At 49.8% G+C, this 27,185-nt stretch overlaps 1 protein-coding gene across 1 annotated transcript in view; it reads left to right on the forward strand.

Moving 5' to 3' along the window:
* PLXNA2 (plexin A2) overlaps positions 1 to 27,185 on the forward strand; it is a 169,127-nt gene that overhangs the window by 66,092 nt on the left and 75,850 nt on the right. The window contains exon 4 of the mRNA XM_071578509.1: positions 3,319 to 3,453. Coding sequence (XP_071434610.1) covers positions 3,319 to 3,453 — 135 coding nt within the window. The remainder of the gene's footprint in view (positions 1 to 3,318; positions 3,454 to 27,185) is intronic.

Consider the following 27,185-nt stretch of genomic DNA (forward strand, 5'->3'; position numbering starts at 1 on the left):
TAGTACAATAGGTGTGTTGGAGCTTCATGTCATATTAGATCCTTGAATGGCTCCTACATGGGAGCTACACTGCAACATCTACGTGACACAATATGGTATTTTACTAATCTGGGAAGATAATGCTGAGCCTGCATTGTGGGGGTATTAGAGAGATCCATCTGAGCAGAGCCTTTGAAGGGCTGCAGCTCCCTGGATTGAGCAGCATTCTGCTCCATCACACCGGGCTTTCCCCTGGCCCAGCATCCTCCGAGCCAGGGATGATGTTTGGATTTGCAGATTATGTCATTAGGCACTTTTCAAGCCAGATTTGTAAACATCCATCAAGAGCAATAGAGGGAAGTGCTGTATCTGGCCCAAACGGCTCCCCCAGTTCATGTCCAAGTGTGGCAGCCTGTGATCTGTCCTCCTGCTCTCTGCTGTCTCTCTGGACATCGCTCTGAGCCTGGTTTCCACCTCACTGATGTTCAGCTCCCCATAACCTGCCTGCTCCCTGTTTCACTGTGCTCCCACCCATTCCCACCTGCTCCACTTCCCTCCATCCCTCTCCTAAACCCTTCCCATTCCCATCAGAGTGTTGTGAGAGAAGACAGACAGGTAGATTTAGGGGGATGTAATGAAACAGGATGACCACAGCCCAGCCCCATCGCTCTCCCACATCTCTGTGGCAGGAGCCTGGGCTTGGAATGAGCCCAGACTTTGCAGGGTTGGTACCACCTTGCTGTTCCAGGGATGGGTCAGGAGTTGTTTGGCCCCAGGAGGGCACCCATATGTTAGGCAGAGGAATTATTTCTCTCTCCAAACGTCAACAAGAAGCTTCCTGCTGTGGAGATGATCCTTTCTTCTTCCACATTCACAGGAATCATCCCTCTTCTCTGACATCATCATTTGTTGTCATGGAAACCAAACCCTGAGGAAGAAATGCAGTAGAGCATCCTGGTGTCAGTGGGTGCATCTCAGCACTGTGCTGTGGGCAGGGGGGCACCCAGGGGGTTTGATACCCACCACAGCATGCAGGGCAGGAGGGCAGTGGGTTCTGCTCTCCCCTTGTTCTGTGCTCTGAGCCATCTCACCCCAACAGGCTCCCTGAGAGCCCCCAGGCTGCTCCCCTGCCTGTGGAGGGGCAGGGGGGTGCAGGCAGCACCCAGTGCCCTGTGCAGGGCTCTGCCTGTGCCCCAAGACACCCGTGCCAGGCACAGCACCAAGCACTTGTCCAGGCTGGGAGAGCCATCAGGCACGTGGTGCTGCCTCCAGTCCAGAGCCGCAATTCCCAGCTGGAATTGGCCTGCACAAGGCTTGTCCAGTGGTATCTCTCTTTATTAGCCCTGTCTGACCTCATTACTACAAAGGAGCTCAATTTAACGAGCTGCTGGTGCCCTGAGGGAACTCTGAAAAACAGTTGTTTTTCACAAAGGCTGCTGATCCTTCACGTCCGGCGTTTCCATTCCCGTTTGGCCATTAATCAGGTGCTCACATGGAAGTGGCTGTGTGTCCCTGGCAGCCCAGTGCTCCTGCTGTTTATTCCTCAGGTGATTTTGCAGCCCTGTCCCCATGGCCATGGTGCAGGCTGGTGGCTCCCAAAGCAGCGTGGGGCACTCGGGTTGCAAGGCACTGGTCTCGTACTGGTGTGAACCCACCTCTAGTTCTCAGTATTTCATGAAGACAGTGAACATCCTAATTCTCACAGGTGGAATTAAAGCAGGATTTGACCTTCTGCCTTTCTGGGGATTTTGCTTTCCTAAAATTCAAGGCTTTTGAGGCAGGCTTGGGCTGGCAGCTTAATCCTGCCAGAGGCTCCCTGTGCCTGACTGTGGGTGTTCAACCAGACCACTCACATTCTCACCTGATGTTTTTTATAGCACTAAAAACTCAGAAGGTAAGGAGAAAAAGAGAGAAATCCAGAAAATAAATGCATTTGTGTACCCAACATGTCTCTACGTGGCAGGAGGCACCAGGGCCCTTTCCAAGAAGAAGATTTATTTGGAGGAGGGTGCAGGGTGAGCATCTCTACGAGCACGAAGATATCCTTGTATTTCCACCTAGGGTGGCACATTTCTCAGATAAATCTAAAGATGCTTAACAACCTGCTCTCTTCCCTCCTGGGGACGTGACCCAGGGAGAATAGTCATCCCTCTGTGCCACTCCATCCTGCCTCTTCTGAAGGCTCAGACTGCAGGTTCTCTGTGCCTTTTCCTCCCTGCCACAGCCAGGCAGCGAGGCATCGAGCGGCAGGATGGGATGCAGCAAGACAGCCCGGCATGAGGCTGGAGAGCAGATGGCAGCTTTGTGCTAAGAGGTGTTTCCAGGGCCACCAGCCCATATTCCCTCTCCTCATATTCCCTCTCCTCCACGGGAATGTTTCTGGACCCCCTTGCCTGGCATCGCTGTCACTGGGAGCCCATGGCTGGCCCCGGAGCTGCCAGAGCTCTCTGCTCAGCACACACCGTGTTGCAATCAAATGGCTCTCCAAATATGCAAATCCTGGTGGGAAAGACAATGTAAATAGTTTGTTTATCCTCCTCCCTTTCCCCTCGTGCAGCCCCCGAGGCCATAAATTATTAACTTTGGGAAGAGATGGCATGTCCTCATCGGCAGCGGCTGCTGGCAGGGATGGGGCTTGTCACAGCTTGGGCAGGTTTTCCTGCAGGAGCAGGGAGATGTGTTCTGGAGGGCTGGATGGATGCTTGGAGCCCATCAAACTGAGCAGGCCATGTGGGGCTGTGTGAGTTCTCTGCTCACTCTGCTGGGTTCGCCTCACTGACTCCTGCAATTATGAAAGTGGCAGCAGCTCTCCAGTTTTTTAGGCAGGGATGATCTTGCAGGAGGTTTCTGTGGTGCCAAGAGGTGATGGAGGTTGTCTGAGTGTCATTCTAAAGGTGTCTAGAGAGTTAAAAAAATAAATATCTGCAGTATCTTGGCTTTGCTGGTGCCTGTAGAGTCTTGTGGGTTTTTTTCAGGCTTATTTTAGAGAGAAACTAAAAAGTTTACTGCCATCTTTGTTACTCTTGGGGCCAGTGGTCAGTCACAGCACACTGGCAGTCTCTGTGCTCACCTTGCAACCACAAAACTTACTTGTTATTTCTCATGGATTGGGAAAACCACACCAACTGCAGTGGAGAAGGACCCTGTGCTCCAAGTCCTGCACCCACACTCTACCTGCTGGCTCTTTGCTCTCTCTCCAGGTTGCCAGCTGAGATTTTGAATCAGATTCCTATTCCTACCTCATCCTCCTCCTCCTCTCTATCCCACTTCCATCCCCCAAAATAAAACCGGAATTTGGCTGCTGTGAAGTCACCTCTAATCTGTTTGTGCTCCTTCCAGATCCGAGCAGATGGTCCTCCCCATGGTGGAATTCAGTACGAAGTGGTGACAGTTTTCAAGGACGGGAGCCCAGTGCTTCGAGACATGGCCTTCTCCATCGACCACAAGTACCTGTACGTCATGTCGGAGCGCCAGGTGAGGCTCTGCTTCCATTTCTCCATGGTTGTGGCTTCTTTCCATGAGGAATGTGTTGATGGAGCACATGGAGCTCAAGTTGTGTGTTCAGCCCTGTGATGCCAGGGTGGGTACAGGAAGATGGAGCATCAGAGCTCACATTTATCTGCTTCTGACCAGAGGTTGTCATCAGTGCTCAGGGGAGAGAGTTGTACCTGCTTGTTCTTGGCTGAGCTGAGCTGCTGACTGGTGATCTGGGCCTCTGAACCATCTCTACCTGAATCCTGAGCCAGAGGAATTCCAGATTTGCTCCTCATGCAGCAAGGCTGGGGGTTTGCATAGCTTTGTGTGAGCATCCTTTAACACAGAATCACAGAATCAGTAGGGTTGGAAAAGATCTCCAAGATAATCAAGTCCAACTGATCCCCCCTTGTCACCCAGCCCAGAGCACCGAGTGCCACCTCCAGATGTTTCTTGAACACCTCCAGGGATGGGGACTCCACCACCTCCCTGGGTAACCCCTTCCAATGCCTGAGCACCCTTTCCATGAAGAAATTCCTCCTGAAATGGATGAATTTATGATGAATGTCTTGATGTGTTTGTTTGTTTGTATATTTGAAGTGGTTGTAGTGAGTGATTCTACTGCACAGAGGGGGGACCAAATGCAGTGTGAGGTTTGCTCTGAGTGCACAGAGGGGGGACCAAGCCCCATTAACACCGAGTCTGCTCTGTGTCATCCATCACTGTGCCAGTTCTGCTACTGCCCCGAGGGTGGTGCCCACCCTGGACAGAAGAAGCACAACCAAAATGATTAGGATGGGAATTGATGGCTGACAGTCCACAGGAGTCTTGCTTAGGGGAGCCAGCATGATGTAAATAATCTGGGACCTTCTGTTCCTCTCTGAGACACAAAACCACATGAAGTCCCCACTGTTAAACCAGATTTCTGGGTTCAGTGGCTCTGCTGAGCATTTTATTTATTGGCTGTTACTCATGACTGTGTAATTCAGGTTAGTGGAGCTGGTGTCTTGTGGGTGGTGGAGACAGGAGCAGGGTGGCACCTGAAGGTGTCTGGGTGCTGTTAATTTGTTCTGTGGGGAGTTAACCCTCTGGTCATGGCAGCTTTCCACATCTGCTGGGAAACAAATACCTGTCCTCCCTCCCACCTGCTCCGAGGGATGTTATGGAGAGGTATCAGTGTGATCAGGGATGTACTGGTGGAGGTGGAGAGGGAGCAGCTGTCCCAACAGCTCACCTTCCACTGGGAGCTCCAGCTCCTCCCAAAGCCACCCAAACTGTCTGGCTAAACTGCAGCAATACAAAAATACTGGGAAATCCTTTGCTTGGTTATAAAGTCATTTAAAGCCATGGAATAAATGCTTTAGGAGAGTGCAGAGTGTTCTCCCTGCTAAAAGACTCCAGTGAATGAATCCCTGTGGTTGAAAGAGGCATTTTATGCTTGTTATACCCAATCAGCAACAGACAGTGCCATGAACAGCCACAAATTTAGGATCCCATTCCAGCTTGCCCTTGGATTAGATGGCAATAACAAGCATGTATACAAACTTTGAAATCAAATTATTTTATTGACATGTTAATGCTTGGTCATTTCCTGCAGGAGCCACGTGCTCCTTGTGCTCCCCTCAGGGAGGAAACGGTCCAGTGTGCATCTCAAACAGTTGAGGAACTGTTTTCACCAGGAGGAAAACCCGGTGGGAATGCCTCCAACTCATCTTTTATGAGGCGAGAGCGTCTTAATATTCATCAAAGCACTAATTTGCTTAATTGTGAAACAAAAAGATGTGAAGAGAATTAACAAATAATAGAATCCTCCTGGAATGTTAATTCCATTTTCAGCCATGGCTCTGGCAAAGCACTTGCCTTGGGGAGACTCCAAGATCTGGGGGATGTTGTCCCTCATTCCTTGCAGGACTTGCCATAGGGTTTGCCTTCTGCCCTTGGAGAAGTCCCAGCATTCCACTGCATATGGATTTTGTCAGCTCCTGTGACCCCAGTGCCCTCATCCTGGCAATGTGATAGTTCAGCAAAGTGGAGGGGAGAATATATTTTTCCCTGAGTGCTCTATAAAGGAAGGTGATGATTGAAAAGAGGTCAGCACCAAGAGGAGGGAGGTCCAGCAGCTTCACAGGACTGAGGCTGTAAATGGAGGGAAGTGCCTTGAGAAATACTGAGAATATACAGTAAAAAGTGCCTTCTGAAGTCTTGAAATTTGGAACAAAATGAAGTTCTGCCACAGTAAAATGACAGAGAGAGCAGCTGTTCTTACATGGATGTGCTGCACGTTAACATGCTGGGGGAGGGTTGTCCAGAGCCTGGGATTCCAAAGATCTGCTGAGAGGGGAACAGGACACATGCCTTTCAAAAAATGGGATGAGGGGTTTTTTGTGGAATTAAGGCAAGAAATGAGCTCCCCAATAGTGATGGGCAGCAGGTCCTGAGCCCTTTTGGCTGCAGCTTTGGGTGCAGCCCAGCGATGAGATGCAGTGCTGTGCAGGACTGTGACTGTGCTCAATAACTGAGATGTGTGGATGCTTCCCAACAAAGAGATGTAACATCTCGGCATGAGGCCCGTCTTCCTTCTGTGCTAGCAGCAGCTAGGATCAGCTTTCTGCTGAAATGCATTAGGGAGAGGAGTCACTTCATCCTCAAATCTGGAGTTGTGGTTGTAGGCACAGTCCCTCCCCGCTCCCCTGGCTCCTGTCCCAGCCCTGTCTGTGCTTTGCTCCCATTTTTCCACACTCCTTTTGAGCTCTCCATGAGCCTTTCATGTTTCATTGCCAACTTCTCCCAAAGCAGAATATTTGACATTTGATTTCACTCCCACAAAGCACAGAAGCAACAGTTGCACAGCCCAATCCGGGGGAGAGAAGGATAAAGAAACTTTGCTTTCAGGCTCTTGGAGGTCTTTAACCACACGATTTAGGAGTGGTTATTAGGAGCTGTTTCAGGCTCTCTTTCTGTGGCACCTGCTTTCAAACAGCTCTCAGGGAAAAAGAGAAATGGTTCTGACCCTATTTAAAGCAGAAATTCATTTCTCAGCGTTGCTGTAGCAAACAAACACCATTTCTGCTCACAAGCTGAGCAAGGCTCGGGTAGACCTGGAAGCTGCTGAGATGGGGATGTGTTGCATTAGTGGAGCTCTGTGGGGTTCCAGGAGGTGAATAGCAATGGGTCTGATGGGTGCTGGCAGAGTTCCACCATGCCCTCCCCCAGATTAGCCCTGGGTGCTCTGCAGGGTCAGTGTTGGGGGGACCAGCATGGCCGTGGTGAGGGGACCTGCACTGTGACTCTTCTCAGTCACTGCCCAGCACGAGCTGCTCTTGCTTTTCACAGACAGACAAATTGAATTAAGTTTCTACCAGGGGGAAAAACCCCACAAAATACACTATTGAAGTGGAATCACTCATGTTGCTGTCGGGACAGGTTTTTGGCTGCTTTGCTTTGCTGACCTGAAGGTGCAGCCAGGGCTGGGACCCCCAGTGATCCAGCAAGGGGGTGATGGCAATGCAGTGACAAACGGGGGGTCACCAAGATCCCCCTGGTTAAAAATGGCCATTTCAATACTGAGTCTGTCACAGAGCCCACACCAACAACCCCTGCATGTACAGAAAATCTCTGCTTTCTTGCTTCCAGAGGGAAAGACTGAGTCTTACAGGAAAAGTGCTGGTTATGTTGAGGAAAAGTGGCTTTATAATTCAGTCCTGAAGCATTAATTGTCTGGGTGTCAGGGAGACGCTCAGTTTTTAAATGTATCAAAGCTCAGTGCATTTCAATTAAATCAGCCCTGCAGGATGAGAGTGATTTTATAACTCCAAGGCTGCAACAAGCCCTTTCCCTCACTGTGTGTGCTGCCTGGGCAGGCTCAGAGCGTGGCAGGGCTGGTTCCACACGCAGCAGGTCTGTCTTGGCTCCCACGTCCACCCCCAGCCAGCCAGGCTCACCCTGTGAGAAGTGCTGGGCATCCTTCAGACACACATTATATAAGCCCCAGCAGAATTGGGGCCAGAGATTTTTGCAGCTCTTGACAGAAGCACAAATTTTGCTATTTTTGAGGTGGGGGTGAGCAGAGCTCAATCAAAGCCGTGGCAGCACCGGGGCAGGGCTTGCCAGCTCCCAAAGATTTCACCACCTAATCAAGGGCTATAAACATGGAATTTAAAACAGCGTGATCAAAATAATCACAGGGCTTGCTGGAAGGAATATCCTTGTGCTGGTGGAGAGAAACCCAGCCCAGAAGGTGTCTGTCATTCCCCATAAGCCCCAATTCTGCATCAAGGGCTTCCTGTGGGTGCAGGAGGCAGCACTGGGGGCTGGGAGGTGCCTCTCCTTTCATCACCCTCTTTTCCACCTGAACACTGTAGCAAGCCATATTTTTCCTTCCTTATTTTCCAACACTTTTTTCAGCTAATGATCTATCTCTTGTCTGTGCTAATCATGTAAAATACCTTGATGAAGAGCTGAGGTCGTGCATTGTGCTTCTGCTCCCTGATGGGTGAAGCAGCACCTTCCCAAGCAAGTACTTGGCCAGGATGTTGTAAATGCAAAATTCATCTTCCAGAACCATCCTCCAACCCCCCTGCACATTTCATTGCCTCAGAAACGCTGCTGCTCCCAGTCAGCTGCAGTTACTTTGTGGTTAGTTCTGCCACAGGGGGATGATTTCATTCTGGGGCTCTGTGTAAGAGATCAGCATCCTGCTCTGGCTGGGAACCTCACCATTCCCTGGGGAGGAATAATAACACCTCATCACCCAGTGAACATCAATTAGCAGGGCAGAGCTCAGAGGGCCATGGCCCTCTCCATCCTGGTATGTCCTCAGGAATCCTTTGCTCCTCCAGCTTTGGGGAGGCAGGGAGGGCTTGGAGGGCACAGTTTTATGTATTTTCATAGAATCCTAAAATGGTTTGGGTTGGAAGCTCATCTCATTCCACATCCCTGCCACAGGCAGGAACACCTTCAACTATCCCAAGTTGCTCCAAGTCCTGTCTGACTTGGCCTTGAACACTCCCCAAGGATGGGGCAGCCACAGCTTCTCTTTATTTATTCTCAGATCTGTTGCTTTTCCAGTGCCTGAATTTCCCCCCTCCTTCTCCACATACATCATTGTGGCTTTAGGTAAAGAAACTGTATTTTAGTCTGTGCTGAGGGCTGTGAAATATTTGCTTTGCAAATGCCCCTGTGTCAGGAGCTGCAGCTCTGCAGGGATAATTTGTTGTGTGTCTGCCTGTCCTGTAACCCCGAGATGTTTAAGTCCTGTGGAAACTGCTTTGCTTTGGCCTGAATGTTCTGGATGCTGATTATTGAGAGGGAGGCAGACAGGAGCTGCCCAGATGATTGAGGAGAGGCTGGAATTGCACTGAGGGCTGGGAAAAACAAGGAAGTCCATCAGTCGTGGAGTAGCAAAGCTGTAAATACTGATGGTGTCCTGAAAAGAACTGAGAAAACACAATAAAAAATGCAAGAGATGTGGATAAAAGGGTCTGGAGTCATCAAGAGGGAAAAAATGAACTGATTAAATTTTTAACTACATTATCTGCTAGTTGAACAGCCAGTTAGCTGGACATAATCTTAGCAAACTTTGAACACTGGCACAGGGGAAAAGGCTCAGCTGAATCCCACCAGAGGTGTCCAAACTCCTGCCTTCCATGAGCTTCTCCTGTGCTCATGTGGATCAGCACAGGTGCAGTGGGACTTGTTGGCCCCGTGCAGGGCTTGTCTTGGTGTGACCCTCATTGTCACCTGCCTGGCTGGGACCTCCTGCTGCTCCAGCACATTGGGGTGCAGGAACACACTTGCCCAACTTGTGTTCCTCCATGACCACTGCCAGAATCCCAGAATAGTTTGGGTGGAAGGGTCCTTCAAGCTCATCTCGTTCCACTCCTGCCATGAGCAGGGACACCTTCCACTAAACCAGGTTGCTCAGAGCCCCATCCAACCTTTTCCTGTAAGCTGGGACAAAAAGGAGATAGAGTAGAGGGGATGAAAGAGGGAGCTCAGGGTGTGGAGAGAATCCCTGTGCCGTCCTGGAGGAAGGGCTGTGCTCCACAGGGAGGTTTGCACAGCTCTGTGCCATCCTCTTCCACCACCACCTGCTCCTGCTCCACTCTCCTAAAATTCATTACTTGCAGCAGGTTTTTTCCACTTCCCTCCCTGTAGTCAATTAGGAAGAATTAAGAAATTCAGCTAAAAACTTGTCTGAGATCATTAACAATATCTACCTGACAAGAAGGATGTGTTAATTAACATCAATTGACCAAAAAGCTGCAGCCCAGCCAGGTGGGACAACCTGCTGTCTCATCTCCTGCCCTGCTGACAGTCCATTTGTCAGGCATGCAGAGCTCTGGCCGTGCTGGGGCTGACGTAGTGGTGGCCAGACTGGTTCCAGTCCATCCCTACAGCCCCCCAGCTGGCTGAGATTTGTGCACAGACACAAAACACTCAACCATTCACGTGTGGAGGGTTCAGTGCAGAAGTCTTTGAGGAGATGAATACTTTAAGAATAAACTTTCCAGGAAGAAGTGGTAAAAAAATGCCCTGGTGTAACCCTGAGGTCAGTGGGTTTGTTTTTTCTAGATGAGTTATATTTTAGACATTGCTCATGTGGTGGTTTCTTTCAAGCGCTGACTGGCTTTGCTTTCAGTTTGTTTGTTTTGCTTCGGTTTCTCTTTGTATTGGGCTGTTTCTTCCCCTGCCAGTCACAACCACAGGGTTCCCAAGTGTTTGGTTTGGTGTTTGCTTCCCTTTTCAATTCCTCCTCTTCCACAGACCTATTGTTTAGTTTTCATGCAAGCAACCACAGTCCTGAAGTATTTCTAGAATTTCCCTTACGTGCACGTTCACAGGCACAAATGCTCAGCTCCCCAGTGCTTTGGCTGTTTGTAAGGGGGTAGTTGACATCCTCAGTGGCTGCAGGAAGGTCTCATGTCCCTCCAGATCTGATGTCACCACACTGCTCCATCCTGAAAGCAAGCTGAGATCAGAGAATCCTAGAATAGTTTGGGTTGGAAGGGACCTTAAAGCTCATCTTGTTGCACCAGGGACACCTTCCACTAGCCCAGGTTGTTCAGAGCCTCCTCCAACCCGGTGCATGTCTCTGGATGATGCTGATGTTCTTGGCTGGGTTTGAGCAATGCAGGGAATGCTGCAGAGCCGTGGCTTTGCTGCAGGATTTCCTGTCTGGATGGACAGACAGACACAGGTCTCCTTCCTTAACAGCAGCAATGAGAGAGGGAGAGAATTGTATTCCAAGAGAGAAAATGGCTTGAAGGAGAAATCTGAAATTTCACACCCAGTGCTCAGCTATGAGATTTAAAAGCAAACCTCAGATTCCTCTTCCTCTCTTGCAGAGCTCTTTAAACTTTCTCTTCCCTCCTTCCTGGGCTGCTGTAATAGTTTGTCTCCCCAGCAAATGAGGTTGGTGAGTATTGAGCCGGTGAGGAGGGGAATTGCTCACACCGGGCATTAACAAAAAAGAAACATAACTCACAATATGGTGAGGGGAGCCCTGAAATTGCACAAATTATTCTATTTTATACTTTAATTAGTTTGAATTAGCAATGGGAATAGATGCATAAAATGATGCAGTGAAGGGTGAAATAGAAAAAGGGATACAGTGTGGGGTATCACTTTATTATTATGGGCTTTGCAGAAAGTAAGCACAGACAATGTGCAGGTGCTTGCCCCTGGATCTTTTCCCTGTGAGCTCAGCCCTGAGGATTGACCCATCCCTGGAAGTGTTTACCCCATCCCTGGAATTGTTTACCCCATCCCTGGAATTGTTTACCCCATCCCTGGAATTGTGTACCCCATCCCTGTAAGTGTTTGCCCCATCCCTTGAAGTGTTTGCCCCATCCTTGGAAGTGTTTGCCCCATCCCTTGGAGTGTTTACCCCATCCCTGGAAGTGTTTGCCCCATCCCTGGAATTGATTACCCCATCCCTTGAAGGGTTTGCCCCATCCCTGGAATTGATTACCCCATTCCTTGAAGGGTTTGCCCCATCCTTGGAAGTGTTTGCCCCATCCCTGGAATTGATTACCCCATCCCTTGAAGGGTTTGCCCCATCCCTGGAAGTGTTTACCCCATCCCTGGAAGTGTTTGCCCCATTCCTGGAAGTGTTTGCCCCATCCCTGGAATTGTTTACCCCATCCCTGGAAGTGTTTGCCCCATCCCTTGGAGTGTTTGCCCCCTCCCTGGATTTGTTCAAGGCCAGGTTGGCTCCCAGCTCTTCCTTGGACCTCAGTGTCAGCATCAAACTGAATTCTGTGGGTCAAAGGGGCAGAAGGACTAAAGAGAGTTCTAATCCAGCCTCTCTTAACCTCGGAGCATCCTTTGCCTTTTTCTCTTTTTGCCCTCAAGGTTCTGCAAAATTCCCCCAAATCAGGTGGAACTTGAAGCAAGTTCCTGCAGATAGGTTGAAAGGGATGGATGTGCCCCAGGGAAACTGCCTGTAATGGTATTACAAGCTGTGACTAAATATAGAAGTTAAGGAGGGTCTTAAAGCAGAAAAAACAACTTTTTGTGACTTTTCTCTTGCTCTTCTTCCCTGGAAAAATATTTTCCCTCTTAAAACTTTGCTGTAGCAAAAAATGTTGAGGTTTTTTAGAGTGTGGGTATGGAGGAAGGTACAGGGATTTCCTTGGGAAGCCTGGGATGTTTCTGGAACCTAGGCAAGTTCAGCATCCCAAAGGAAAATCCTGAGCACCAAACCTGGTGCAGGTCCTGGCCAGAGGTGTCCAAGCAAGAAATCCCTCTATCCCCAGGGGTCCCTCCATCCCCAGGAGTCCCTCCTTCCCCATCCCTGTGCCGTCCCTGGGAGTCACTTGAGAGCTCTGGCATTTCTGGCTGATGCTCCTGAGGAAAAAAGGCTCCATTAATAATCTGCTATTTATTTTAGCAGCGTGCAGGAATGTGCCCAGCAGACTAAACACTCTGTCCTCCCCCTGTGCCGTGGCCTGGGGGGGCTCCCTGCCAGCCCCAGCTGTACCCAGGGCTGTGCTTGGGACTGGCCCTGCCAAGTCTGGGAGGGGGAACAACAGTGAGGTCCTGGAGGTTTCTGTGTGGGTGTTAAAGAAATCACTTTTATTGTAATCAAGCTTAGAACATGCTCCTCACCCAGGCAGATTGTTGTTTTCCCTCTTTTTTTTTTTTCCCTGCCTTTTTCACTGGCTTTTTGCAGCAGGCTGTGAACATTTTGCTCTCCACTAACAGATTTATCCTCCCCAAAGCCCTACGAGATGGAGCAGCAATATCACTTCTTAGATGAGGAATTGAAGCATAGAGATGCTGTGTGACCTATCCTAAGTCACACAGGAAATCTGTGAAACCTCCCAAATCCTCAGTCCCATAACAAGGACCTTCATTTCATTCCTCCTTCATTTCATCCCTGTTCAGGTCGATGCTCCACAGTCACAGTGAGGTGAACACAGGAAGAGAAGGCACTGGGCATGGTCTGCAGTGTCAAATAGTTTATAGACTTCACCAATTTCAGCATCACCTTCCCAGCTGTGGTTGGTCATATGGACTCTTAGAAATGTACCTTTAAACTGGATAATTTTTCCTAAAGAGGTGATTTCAGTGCACAAAATCACCTTGAAAGCATCAGTAAATGCCCAAGTGCCTGTCACGAAGGGGGATGCTCCTTGAAGGTGGGGTGGACACCAAGGGGCTGTGCAGCTGGACAGGTCCTTGGGAGCTTGGGGAGCACATTCCCATCCCAGCAGAGCAGCTGGAAGTGGCCAGAGCCAGGGGCAAGTTTCCAGGCTTGACTGAGCAATACGTTGATCCATCGTGGCAGCCCTTGAGGTTCAGAGGAGATTTCATGTGTTGTTGCTGCCAAGATACACCTGTGAATATTTATAGATTCTGGGTTGTTTTCCCTCCCATACTGAGAACTTCTCTCTTTTTCCTCCAAACCTCCTTGAACTCTCAGGGCCAAACTTCTGGGTTTGTTGGCAAAAAATGAAGCTCAGTTGGGGTTTTGCTGCTTCTGTCTTGAAGCCCCCATATCACCCATATCATCTCTGTGGCTCTGTCCTCCCCAGGTATGTACAGAAAAGCATCACAGACAAAGCAGGGCAGAGAATTTTGTGCTTAAAACTGTCCTCAGGGCTCCACCAGTGGATTTCTGCTGTGTTTGCAGACAGAACAGAGAGGCAGAACCACTGTAATCCACTTATCATTCTCACCTTTCTTTGTTAGGGAGAAATTGGAAGTGTTGGGTGTGCTTTTACTCGAAGGTGGCAGGAAAAGACTGTGCTTCAGCTGCTGGTTATCCTTCCAGTCTGCTGACTGCAGCCCAGAGGGCTGCTCAGTTGCAGAGGAGTTGGCACGAGCGTTTTGGAGCGTGCTGGAAGCTGGCATGTGAATGCTGCTTTATCTGGCCTTCAGATGGAGCAAAATATTGTCTCAGATGTGTATTGCTGAAGTCAGGGTGGGCATGGATGTCTCAGAGGAGGAGGAGGAGGAGGAAGGTTTTAAGGCAGCAGTCGCTCACGCTGCACCAAGTTTGGTTGGGTTGGGGAGTATTTTAAGCAACGAGCACTATTCTGAAGTTGTGCCACCAAAAGCAATGACACATTGCCTCCTCCCCTCCCTGGCTCCACTTCAGAGTGTGTCTCTCCAGTTTCTCTTGCAACACATATTTATCTGCTCTGTGCCCTTATGGCTGTTTAATTAGTATTCATGTTTCCTTTCAAACAGAAATTGAGTTGAGTGCTCAGAGAGCTGGAGCACTGCATGGCGAGGGCATCACGTGGGCGGGATGTGCCTGCTGCTCTCACACACGTGGTAGGGAAAGACCTGGAGGAGACCAAATTAGGTTGTCAAGGCATCAGAGATGCTTTCAAATAATTGAATTAAAAGACCCCTTTGGAATCCCATTCCGGCAGTGGAGAAATAAGGAGATTTGAGTAGTACTGGGGGCCAGGAACAAGCCCCGAGCACTGAGAGCCTCTCAGCAGCTGAGATGGATGGAGGCCTTGAAGAAGATTGGTCTGGTGGAAGGTGTCCCTGCCCATGGCAAGGGGGTGGAAAGAGATGATCTTTAATATCCCTTCCAACCCAAACCAATCTAGGAGTCTCTGATTCTAAGCCCATCAGGGGCAGGGCTGTGCCTTTTGCTTCGTTAGTGCCACGCTCAGTGGTTGTGGTCAGTGCTGTGGCCTCCAGGGCCACATCAAAACCAGAACAGCCAAAATCAATGGACAGTTTTTGTAGGATTTGGTCAAGGCTTGCTGCCTGCCCAGCTGTTGTGCAAAGGCTCTAGGGCTGGGTCAGCCTCTGCTAGACCCAGCTGAAGTGGACACACAGGAGCATCTCCCCCCCAGCCTGCTGGAATGAGGACTGTACTTAGCACTGTGGATCCTGAATGATGTTTGCTTTGCCTCCTAACAAGCCACAGTTGTTTTAGGCTTTTTCCCATCCATTTAAGTGACTCACAGGCAGACAACTCTGTGTCTTGGGTGCTATTAATACCCCTGTAAGAACATGATTCAAAGTATTTTTATTTCTATTTTATTTGGGGGGAAATCAGCAGGAAGGACGGGTTTTAGAAAATAACTCCTCCTTGTGTGGCTGGGCCTTTCTGTGAGTGAGCTGACAGTCCTGCCCACAAAAACACTGTGCTTAAAATCCATCCAAAAAGAGCTGACCACATTATTATTTGGAGAAACTGTGCCAGAAACAGCATTCCTGTGCCTGCAGAGAGGAGTGTGCAAGCTCCAGCTAGTCAAAAACAGGCTGGATTTTTCCATTTTAGGTCTTTGCATGGTCCAGGCTGGTGGCCTGGGCCTCAATTTGGTCCCTGGTATCTCAGCCAAGCAGGATTCTGGAGGAAGTGTTGAATTTGTAGGAGAATCATCCCTGTAAGGCAGCAGTGTGGGATTGGAGGGGGGATGGGTTTAGGCTTTGTTTAGGTGTGGATCTGCAGCAGAGGATGCACCAATCCAGAAAAACTATCTCTATCCAACAAAGGACCTTGATCCATCTAAGTGCATAAGGGGGTTATAGAATCATAGAATATCCTGTGTTGGAAGGGACCCACAGGGGTCATTGACATCCAACTCATGTCCCTGCACAGGACAACCCCAAAATCCCACCATGTGCCTGAGAGTTTTGTCCAAATGCTGGGGTTTGGTTGAGTTTAAGAGAATTTCAAGCAACAAGCACAATTCTGAAGTTGTGACACCAAAGGCAATGACACATTGTCTCCTGCCCTCCATGGTTCCACTTCAGAGTGGGGGTGGTGTTTTCCAAAGGCTGGAATGGTGGTTTAGGGCTTTCCTTGTCCTTAGGGGGATGCAGTGGCACCACAATTCCACCCCACATGCACTGAGAGCCCCCAAATAGCCCCCTGGTCCCCTCCTGTGGTGTCTGTGGGGATGGGGGACAGCAGCACCTCGTGGGAGCAGTGCTGCTCATCCTGCTGGACTCCTGGATGGTGGAAGGAGAGGTGAGAAGGGCATTTAGGTCCCAGCTGGCAATTACCTCTCCCTTCCTAATGGACTGAATGTGGTCCCCATAACCATAAATTTTCCTGGCTTGGATCAGTTCGAATTGGAGCCTTAATGCTACAGAAAGGGCAGGTTTTGATTTTATTTCTGTGCCCTGTGTAATCACACTGGTAGCAGCAGCGTAACAGTCCTGAATGGTGGGTGATGAGAGGAGCAGAAGGCACCTCCTGAGCTCCCTGTTGTTGTTATTGTCTTTGGGTGCACAGCAAAATGTGTAGGCTCCAGGCTAGCTCGTGTAAATCTCGTTAGAAAGCCATTCCCAGCTAATGAAACCCTGGGAGAGAGGGATTTGGCTTTCCAGCCTTCAGCCTCGTAGCAAAGGCTGGAATAAATCCATCTTCACTTATGTGTGGGCTGTTCTCCCCTCTCCCCCAGAGTGAGGGTGTATTTATTGGTGGAGTCCTTGTTTGAGATCAGCTGCAGGTCAGCAATTTGCTGCATTTGCACCTGAATAATTTCAAGTGATAATTATCTTCTCTTAAAAAAATAGTAATAAAAACCGGTGTGCAAAGAATTCTACCTGATTTTTAATCCTTCTATGGAAACAGAGAGCAGACATGTAAATAATTCTGCCTCCCCCACCGGGAGCTTCTGCAGCTCACTGGGCAATATGTATTAATTCAGGGGCCACAGCTCTTAAGGAAAGCTGTTGAAATGAAGTATCTGAGATAAATGCATCTCATCTTTCCCTGTTTGTGTAGGCTGGGAATGTGCCTGCCACAGCCATAGATCCCACTTGGGGTCATGTTTGTTTGGCTGCGACTTCGTTGCTCTAAGTGTGAATTTACCAGCTCCCACTGCGTGAAATACGATTGTCTTTGTCCTCCTGGGCTTGATGGCCATTATGGTGTTTGCTGAAGTTTGGAGCATCTGCTGCATTGTTTGGTCTTATTAGTATAAAGATGTGGCAGAGACACAGACTGGTGTTCAGCTGCAGGGGCTGTGCCTTGGACAAGTTCTTTCTCCGCAGGGTTGGGGGTGATTTGGAGACCTTGAAACCCATCCACATACCTGCAGAGCTCTGTAATCCCTCATGTTCAAGGGCCTTCTCTTCCCATCACAGCCTCTCACTGCAGACCCTGAAAGAGGAATCTGCTCTGTTCTCTGCCTTTTCTTGTTTTATCTGCTTTTCTCTCTCCTGCCTTACCTAATCATAGAATCCCAGACTGGCTTGGGTTGGAAGGTACCTTAAATACCATCTCATTTCACCTCCTTTCCATGGGCAGGGACACCTTCCACCAGCCCAGGTTGCTCCAAGCCCTGTCCAACCTGGCCTTGGGCACTCCCAGGGATGGGGCAGCCACAGCTGCTCTGGGCAACCTGTGCCAGGGCCTGCCCACCCTCACAAGGAAGGATTTCTTCCCAATATCCTAATGTACTCAGATATGGAGGAGTTTTCCCCTTCATGTCTCACTGCTCCAGACCTTGCTCAGGGTCTGCTGTGCATCCTCCAAGTGTCTGTTGGCTGTTGCTCAGGCCAAGCCTGCAGGGCTGGGGGACAGTGCCCAGCACTGGGGACATCCCTGCACAGACCATGGTCCCTCAGGGCTTTGGGCAGCACAGAGGGCATCACTGTGGGACTCCCTGGCTGTGGGCAGGCACAGGGTCTTGCCAAAGGAGTTGGTGGAGCGTTTCAGGCTGTCAGTGTTTGGTAAATATGCTCTTGATTCAATGAAACAAACTTTTCCATGTTTGAAAACAACCTGAGAAATTTGCTGTTTTGCTTGTGTAACAAAAGGGATTGGTGGAAGCAGAATCAGCTGCCATAGATGAAGGAAAACAGATAACCCTCAGTAGGATGAGATATATATATATATCTATCTGTGTGTGTATATATGTGTACATATATATCTATATATATCAATCACAGAATATCCTGAGCTGGAAGGGACCCAAAAGAGGAGTGTTTATATGTATATTTATATATCTCCAACAGATGAGATGGAAATCCAGCAGTACAGAAGCATCCAGGCCCTTTTGGGACACACAGGCTGCTGGAAACATTTTCATTGTTTTCCATTCCCTTTACCTCTGCCTGTCCCAAAGAACAGAGGGTATCCTGTGCATATAATGAAGTCTCTGAAGGTTTGAATACTTTTTTTCCGCTTCTAACTAATCTTTTTAATGCTTGACAGCCTCATGTTCTGTAATTGAATGTATTTTATTTAGAAAATAACATTTAGTGCCACTTTGGATTTCCAATTATTCTTCAATCGGACTTTGAGGGCCTGATGTCTTTGTCATTTTGATATGTGCAAAAGATGGCAACATCAGAGCAGCCAACAGCAAATTATTTCCACTACTGATTACCAGGCTTGGGAGGAAAATATGCAGTGACAAATTTAGTCTCAGCATAAATGTATTAAAATGAGTTAAAGTGTTGCACCAGCAGCATCTTTGTGCCGGGGCTCGGTGGGGATGGGAAGCACCAGCCTGTCTCCATCCTGCAGGTTTTTCCAACAGCCAAGGAGTCTTTTGAGTGAGGGCAAGGGGAGAGACTCAGTGACAGTGGAAAAGCCTCCAAGGAATGGAAGCTGCAGCAATGCCAACTGGATCTGTCTGTAGGGCTCGTGATGGGCATTAAGGTCCTTGGTGACACCTCCGTGCAGGAGGAAAAGCTGCACAACAGTAAATCCATTTTATAACCACAAATAACTTGTTGGAAAAGGAGGAGCTGCCCACTCCCACCTCATGGGTGTCCTTCATGCTCAGAGAGGACACAGCAGCTTGATCTGAAACTCTGTCAGGGAAGGTTTAGGTTGGATATTGGGAAAAGGTTCTTCCCCCAGAGGGTGGTGGGCACTGACCAGGCTCCCCAGGGCAGTGGGCACAGCCCCGAGGCTGCCAGAGCTCCAGGAGGGTTTGGACAACACTCTTAGACACGGGGGGGATTTAGGGGTAACCTGTGCAGGGCCGGGAGTTGGATTGGATGATCCTTGTGGGTCTTTTCAGCTCAGGACATTCCATCATTCTGTGATTCTTTTCCTGCCTGTACAAACTGCTGGTGTGGCTCAACCCATCCTGCCTGTGCACCTCTGGCTGCTGAGGCAGAGCAGTCCTGCAGAATTCCACAGCCTGGGAATCAAGGCAGAGTAACATGATGTTCCTGTTAGTCTAAATCTGCTCTTTGAGGGTAAACTATTCCTTCAAGGCTCCTCTCTAGCCTTGAGAGAGCAAGTCTGGCACCTTATCAAAGGGTGAGACACCCAAGGTTACCACAGGCAGGGTCAGCCTGGTGCTCTTATCTGTGTGTGTCCCTATGGGAAAACTGAAAAGCCAAGTCAGAGAAGTAAATTGGGATAATCCAATGCATTTTCTTGAATCTTCAATGCAAACAATATGTGAAACTCCAGTCCAAAGTGTCTCTGTGGTGGCCTGGGCGGGAGGTGTGAGTGGCTGTGTGGGTACCTGCTGTGCTGGGAGCAAACAAAACACCTTAGAATCAAAACCCTTGTGTTTTGACAGCTCTTTGTGTCCCTCTGTTTGAATGTGGCCCTGAAGCTTTGCTGTGTTGTCTCCTGAGATGTTCTCTTTGGTCCTCACCCCCTCACTGACGTGCCTGTGTGTGATAAGGGGCCGCTGTGCTAGAGCTGCCATGGGACAGTGGGTTTCTTGTGTGGGGAAAGGGCTTAAAGCTCATTTTCTTTCAGAATTAGAGAGTTTGGGATATACTTAGGAGGGTTCATTTCTCACACTGGTGGTCAGGTTCCTAAATTATTTTTGACAGCCGTATGTAATGATACACAAATGGGAAAGTGATGGAGTAGCAGAAAATTGACTGGCAAGGACAGCATAATGTGGTTAGAGAGCAATCCTTGCTAAAAAGCCGTGGAGACTGTGGCAGTATTTCTGGAGCAAACAAGGGGTAGGACCACTGTCAGGCTGGGAAAGCATCAATGATACGACTCTGTGACCTCTAAAGCTACTTAGGGCATTCAAAAGCTTTGGATTTTCAAGGCTCTATAAAATTACACAAACAGGTTGTGCCTGTGACTTTCCTCACAGGTTTCTGGAGTATTTAAACAATTTGAGGAACTCTGAAATGGTTTAAAAAGGGGAATTGAGGGCTGCCCTTGCTCCTGTGTTGGATGCAGCAGATCTCATGGAGAATATCTGAGCAGGTTTTGGGATGGCTGTGCTGAATCTCCTCATCATCGCCCCAAAGCTCACTGTCCCCTGGGAAAGGAAACATCCCATGGGATGTGGGCATCTCAGGGATGAACCTTGCAGCCCTGTCAGCCAGGCTACATGGAATCCTAGAATATACTGAGTTGGAAAGGACCCACAGGGATCATCGAGTCCAACTCCTGGCCCTGCACAGGCCACCCCAAAATCCCACCCTGAGCCTCAGAGCATTGTCCAAACACTCCTTGAGATCTGCCAACCCTGGGGCTGTGACCACTGCCCTGGGAAGCCTCTTCCAGTGCCTGACCAGTCACCCAGCCTGGGATGTGTGCTGGGAAAGCAGGCAGAGGTAAATGGGCACTGGAGGAGCTCAGGGGCTGGGCACCTTCATGTCCTGCTCAGCCCCTTCTCTGGGCAAAGCTGCTGTTGAATAATCATGTCAGTCACACGTGAGGTGCAGGGCAGAGCCGAGGTTGGGCTATTGAAACGATCCTTGCGTGTGCCAAGAAAACAAACAGAAAGGGCCAGTCAAAGCTTTTCAGTGTCATTGACACCCTCGGACGTGCCAGAGCCGGGAACAAAGCCGGCATTGTGGCACAGCACAGCCTGCCAGTCTGTTCGGAGCGGGCAGATGCGGGGCTGCCCACCCTGCTGTGCCGCGGCCAGCGGGACACGTGGGGTCCCTTTCAAGGTGGGTGGCAGGACATGTCCTCCCGGGCAGCCCTGGACTTTCTCCTGGGCAAGGAGGGTAAACAAAATGTGACCTCCATGTCCCTGTGCGTGCCAGGGGTGGCAAATGGCCAGGAACTCAAGGAGAGGGTTCTGTACGGGCAAGGGTGGGGAAAAGGCATGTGGGAGAGGGAACTCCAGCTCTGCCTCCAAGAGGGGCAGGAAAAGGGTGGCAATAGGATAGTGATGTTTAAACAGCATGCTGTGTATGAGCAGTTTTGGGCAGACCTTGCCTCGGTGCCAGGCAGGGACCTTCAGCCCACCAGAATAAAGAACAGCCTGGGAATGGACACAGGGCACTGGTGCAGGCCTTGTGCTGTGCTGCCCTCACCAACACTGGTCCCTCAGCTGTGAGCTGGGGATAATGTTTCATCCGCTTCTGGGTGCAGCTGTGCTCTCTTGGTTTGTTTGTACACATGTTGCCCATTCCAGCAGGGCTGCAACTTCTCTCTAATCTCCTGGGCACGCCAGAAATGCAGGAATTCGCAGCCATCCCAGGGCACAGGGTGCTGCTGACCATCAGGTGTGGCCCTGGGTCTTGAGTTTGGCTGGTTTGCCCCATCACGGTGTGAAGCAAGGCAAGGGTTAAGCACAGGGCCCCACTGGAGAGAGGGGAATAAGCAGAGGGAGCTGTGGGGTCCCTCTCGCTGGGCTCCAGCTGCCTCCCGGCCACATGCTGCTCATTTTTCATACTGAACACAGCTGCCTCCAGCATCCCTATCCCACCCCTGTTCCTGCCAGTTTTATGAGAAAAGAATAAAGAGGGCAAACACAGAACTGCAGAGGGTCATTTGCCAATTGTCAGGCTGCCGGTGCATGGGGAATAGAGTCATCGCTCTGCGTCCCCCGCCGTGCCGGCACCGCTTCATTAGCGGCGTCATTTATTCATGGTCCCCCCAAAGCTGCTCTTCTTTTTGGAAGGAGGCACCTGCTGATGCTCCTGTTCTGATCAGGGTGGTTTTGGCCTTGCTCAGCTGTGTGGGTGGGATGGGAGAAGCTGCCATTCCTGGGCAGCTCAGCCTGTCCCAGGGCTGCTGCCGCCCCCGTGCCAGCGGCTGCGATCGATCCCATCACTGGGGGCTGGCAGAGCCCGCTGGCTGCCCGTCTTTCTTTAGCTTGGTAATTAGAAGCTCTCAGAGAGAGGGAAGAGAGGTCACACATGGATTGGGCCTATTAACCCTGTCCCTGCGGAGAAATGCCCTTGGAGCAGCTGCTCCAGTGCAGGCTTCCAGCAGCAAGGCAGCTGATGGGTGGGAAGATCCCCATCCAGCTCTGCTGCCCCAACACAGGTGGGGATTCACTTCCCTTGGGATGTTTGTAGCTGAAAAGCTTAATTTTAGACTGTTAGCTAGAAGTGATGGTATCACGCCTTTCATATGGCAGAGAAAACCACCACCATGGTGGTTCCCTGGGCCCCATTCCCTGCCAGAGGCAGCAGCAGAGCAGGTCGTGTATCCACCAGCCCTTCTCCTGGGTTTTGGCATTCCCAAGTTGTCCTTAATCAACTGATCTGTGCAAGTCTGTTCAGTGCCATCTACTTTCAGGCTCCTGGGGCAATAATTTGCACATGTGGATAGCTGGGAGGATATTCCCCCTCGTTCCCAGCCTCATTAGGAGCTGAGGGCTACCAATTTCTGTAGAAGTTGGTTTATTTTGTCCTTTCAAATTCCTTCCAGCCCCACAGCTTTTCCTGGAGCTGATCTTTAGGTAGGCTCAGCAGCAGTCTGCAGGATCCCCCTTGCAGTCTGTTGGGTCTGTTGCTGTTCTGACGCCAGTGATATTTATGGAAATATATGCAGAAGTTCCTCAGGCTCTGATGGAGCAGAAATAGTTTCATGGCATTATTTGCCCAAAATGCCACCGTTTGGAGTGCTGTATCCGGCCAGTGAGAAGCTGATGTCAGAGTAACTGTTTACAGCAGGAGCTGATGCGGCTTCCAGGGACAAGTGGCTTTGCATTGCAGCCCTGGGAGCATTAATGCAGCAATCCTGAAGTTTATGCATAAGCTCTGAGCTTGTATCACCCCTGCCTTTCGTCTAAGCAGTGCCACAGCCCCAGAGCTGCTCTTTGATTCCCCATCTCCCATGCAGCAAAACAGCAGCCCAAGGAAAAGCAGGTAAAGATGAAAGCCAAACTCTTTGCCCGACCTTCTCTGGTTACAAAAACCATTCCAGCTTTTATTTCACATAATGGGAGGCCCTGGGTTAGTTTTCCCAGTTTCCCAGGGGCACTTCCAAGCCGCAGGCAGTGGTGTTTGCTCTGTGGTGTGCAAAGGGAGGGGAGGTGGGCGTTTAAAGTGCTGACTTGTGGTGGCACTGCAAATGAAGTCATGTCCCAAGGGGTGGGAATGTTGTGGGGAAGGTTTGATGGGTGAAAACCACCATGTTGTGACTTGTGACCCAGCAAAACCCCTAATTGTGTGTTTAAAGTAAACCCCAGACTAGAGCTGTTTCCTTTGCCTCTGTCTTGGCAAGTTGCCTTTGGCTTCAAGGGTTCCAATCACTCATCCTGTGGTTAGAGCTGGTCAGGAGTCACCCCAGTAGTTAGGAAAGGAATGTTAAAGGCCTGTTGTGTAAACCAGCCGCTGTCTGAACAGACTTTGTTTTCAGTGTAAATCTGCTGCAGGGAATGATTTAACCTTCATCTATTCTTTTTTTTATTATTTCATTAAATAAGATTTATACAGGTATAGTATTGCAAAGGTCATCCATCCCCTGAGCTGTGGGAAGAGCTCCGTGCATTCCTCCCTCTTCACTTCCCTGCTTTGCCCCTTGTTTCAGGGTGGGAAAGCACCAAGGCTGGGGTTTGTTGCCTTCCAGGGAAGGTAATTTATATCTGCATGGTACACACAGCCCTCTCAGCCCTCCTGCCCCCAATTCCCACACTAAATGAATCCTCCACACAGCAGCTTTTCAACTGGGGTGACCAGGAGCCCCGTTCAGCCTTTCTTAAGGGATTGGGGAAAGCTGGGGGGTTATTCCCTATTTTTCCTAAGGAAACATGAGATGTTGTCTCTCCTGACTGCAGCAAGGAGCTGAGGTTTGGGCTCAGGCGCTCTGGCTCATTACCCTGCTCTGTGCTCTGTCTCCAGGCTGCTCCTCTTGTATCTCTGAAATGAGATATTTTATGTCTTCCTTGTTTACTGATATGTGATGAGGCTGAATGAGGTTTTTTTGCAGATATTTAAGATCCTGTAGCAGCAAAGCCACAGTGGTTTGACACACCAGCCCTGGTGTGCTTACAGTCTTGCTCTGTTTATCCCATCAGCAGGGCATCCAGCTCAGCACAGCATCCACCAGGAAGCAGCCCAGTCATCCCAGAGACTTCATCCGGGCACGGAGCTTCCCAAGCCGAGGCAGCAGAGCTGGAAAGAATGTTTTGCAGCTTTTCTAGCAGCAACCTGTTCTCCAGGGCTTTTCTGAGCCCTGAGAAGAAACAGATGGTTGGGCTGGAGGCTGAGATGCAAGGACAAGGGAGTTGTGTTGACATTACCTTTACCAGAGTGCCTTTCATCATTAGCATGTAAATGCCACCGAACACCCAGGAATTATTCACCTATGATCTCTTCATTAGAAGAGGCCTCTGATCAGGTTAATCTCACTTCCCCAGTGTGGAAAGGAGGATGCTGAGCAGCTGTACCCACCAGCAAGGGAAGCAGAGTGAATTTCTGAGAGGGAAGGATGCTGTGAGCATCAGGTTTTAAGTGGATCATCAGTGATTGTTTGGCTCTTGCACATAATGCCAGGGCTGAACTAGCAGCGTTGATGGTTGTAATTGCGACTAATGGGACTGTTCCTCTGTGGCAGGTGCCCTGGAATACCTGTGGTGGATGCTGACTAACCCAGGTCTCCTGTGGACAGGAAGGGAGAGATGGAAGCTTCCAGCCTGGTGCATTTTCCAGCCTGTCAGTGGTCTGCGCTCCCTCTTGGGAAGCAGAAACCAAAGCAAGCATGGGGGAGGGTGGAAGAAGTGTGTTTTAACAGTAAATATGGCCTTGTTATTTATCAGTGCAGAGTAATTGAAGTAATTTCATGTCGGTTTTAAATGCAGTGCCTAGGGATCTAATCTATCTGTCTAATATTAATGGCTAATATTTGGTTGCCTCATTCATTCATTACTGTTTTCATTAAGACTCTAGTCCCATTTAGGAGTCTGTTTGTCATTTTAAACTCCTCTGTTTTATCTTAGCCTGCCACAATCCCTTTTAACAACTTAAGTGAATTCATGAGTTCCAGGCTAGCAGCTTGGGGGAAGGGGCCTCTGCTGTCTGGCGTGTGGTTTTATGGGGAGAGAGGGAAAACAGACGGCTGAAGGCGATTGCAAGCAGCAGGCACTGAGCTTTCCTGTGATACACACCACGGAGACTTCGGTCTTTCACATCAGAGCTGGATGTCTGAGCTGTGGAGCGTGGAGCTCCCTTCTCTGACACAGCCTCCATCGCTTCCAAACCAGTCTGGGAAGCTGCTTGGACCAGGGATGTTGTTTGTGAATGCTCAGGGTGTTTCCAGGTGGGTGCTTTCATTCCTTCCAAGGTGTTCCCCACTCCAAGGTATCCCACTTTTAAGAGATCATAGGATTAGGTTTGGATTGAAGGGACCTTATAGCCCATGCAGTTCCACCCCTTGCCATGGGCAGGGACACCTTCCACCAGCCCAGGTTGCTCCAAGCCCTGTTCAGCCTGGCCTTGGACACTCCCAGGGATGGGGCAGCCACAGCTTCTCTGGGCAACATATTCCAATTCTTCCAGTTCTTCCCCACTCTTCCAGTTGTTACCTCATCACATGTGCTCCTCAATGCTGAAACCAAGGAGATGTAGATGAGGGCACAGGGATGTGCATGGACACATTAACCCCCAGAACATCTGTGCTGTGGCTCATCTCGCAGATATTCCCAGCTGGGCATGTCCTGACTGTGCCAGCTTCAGCCCTGTGGGCCACACAGCCATTTGCTGTTCAGGCTTGTGTGGTGTAGGGACAGAGTTAACACAGACCTGGCCACCCTCGGCCTAAAGCGGAGCCTTTCACAGAAGAAACAAAGAGATTTCTTTATTCCAAGGAGGAAAGAGCAGAGCCTGATGCTCCTACTTTGCTGTCCAGTGTGATCACTGCAGACAGAAGGAAGCACCAGGTCAGAGCTGTGATCAAGGCATTCCATGTGGCAGAGTAACCTTTTCCCACTGCCTGATGCCGAGAGCTCTGTCCCTGCCCTCGCTCTCCTGTTCAAGTCCCTGCACCCTGAGCTGGGAAGTGCCCTGGCAGCCTTGGCAGGGTCCCCACGGGGCATCACCTGCAGTGCTGAGCGGGCAGCAGAGCTGGGCATCCCTGCACTGGAGGCATCTAAGTCTAATTAGAGTCCCAGGGAATGGAAGTATTGTGCTGTTAATGACTCTCTGGCAAAATGTTCTGACTAAAACAGTAATTTTAATAAGCACAGCCCAATTGTGAGTGTGTGTTGAACACCTAATTACACTGGTTCTAACTCCAGAATTATCCCGAATTCTATTTTTGCCACTTTTCTTGCAACACAGAGAGGGGAAGAAGCACTCACTTTATAATTATTCACCTTAATTAATTTTCTGAGCTTCTGTTAAAACTTTTAAATGGCTGCAGGGAGTGCACCAGGAGCTCCATGGCAGTGAGGCAAAGGCTGAACGCAGAGGCCACGAACTGATGCGAGATGAAAGTTTGCTGTGTTGGATTGATCCCCACCTGAGCCTGGAAATTTTGGAAAGCTGCCCCCCTTTTATCCTGATTAATTAGTTCCCCCGAGGCCTGGGCTATTCAGTGCTCTGCAAAGGGCAGTGCTCATCAGCTGGATGGCCGTGGCAGGGTGGTCTTGCCCACCAGCGTCAGAAGATGGTGCCAACACTTTCAAAAAGCCACTTCAGATGGCAGCAATGATATCCTCTGGCAGGGACACCTGGATGTGCCATGTGGCCACTCTGGGCACATCATCCTGAAATCCAGAGCAAGTTCAGAGGGAACACCCCCAGGAGCAGAGAAGTTGCGTCAATCTGGCTGGTGTCAGTGGTGCACAGAGCTGAGGAGAAGGAGGAGGAGGAGGAAGAGGATCTCCCACCTGGATGGAGGTCCTGAGTGGACAGACCTTGACTTCCAGGAACTCATTTGAACATTTTTCTTGTGGTCAAGAACAAATTTGCAGCTCCCCTGAGGCATGGTGGTTCTCCAGGGAAGGAAACACGTGGATGTATCACAGCATAACCTTGTTCTTGTCGTGAAGACCTTTAGCATCTCATTCCTCATTATTACCACGTGTAAACATTTGTCTCATCACCTCTTTTCTTGTTAAGGAGAGGTTTTGTGGGTCAGTTCTGTGGGAGAATAGAGTGTTTTAGTGTCCCAAATGAGA

Source organism: Pithys albifrons, chromosome 28, assembly GCF_047495875.1.
Source record: "Pithys albifrons albifrons isolate INPA30051 chromosome 28, PitAlb_v1, whole genome shotgun sequence".
Classification (NCBI taxonomy): Eukaryota; Metazoa; Chordata; class Aves; order Passeriformes; family Thamnophilidae; genus Pithys; species Pithys albifrons.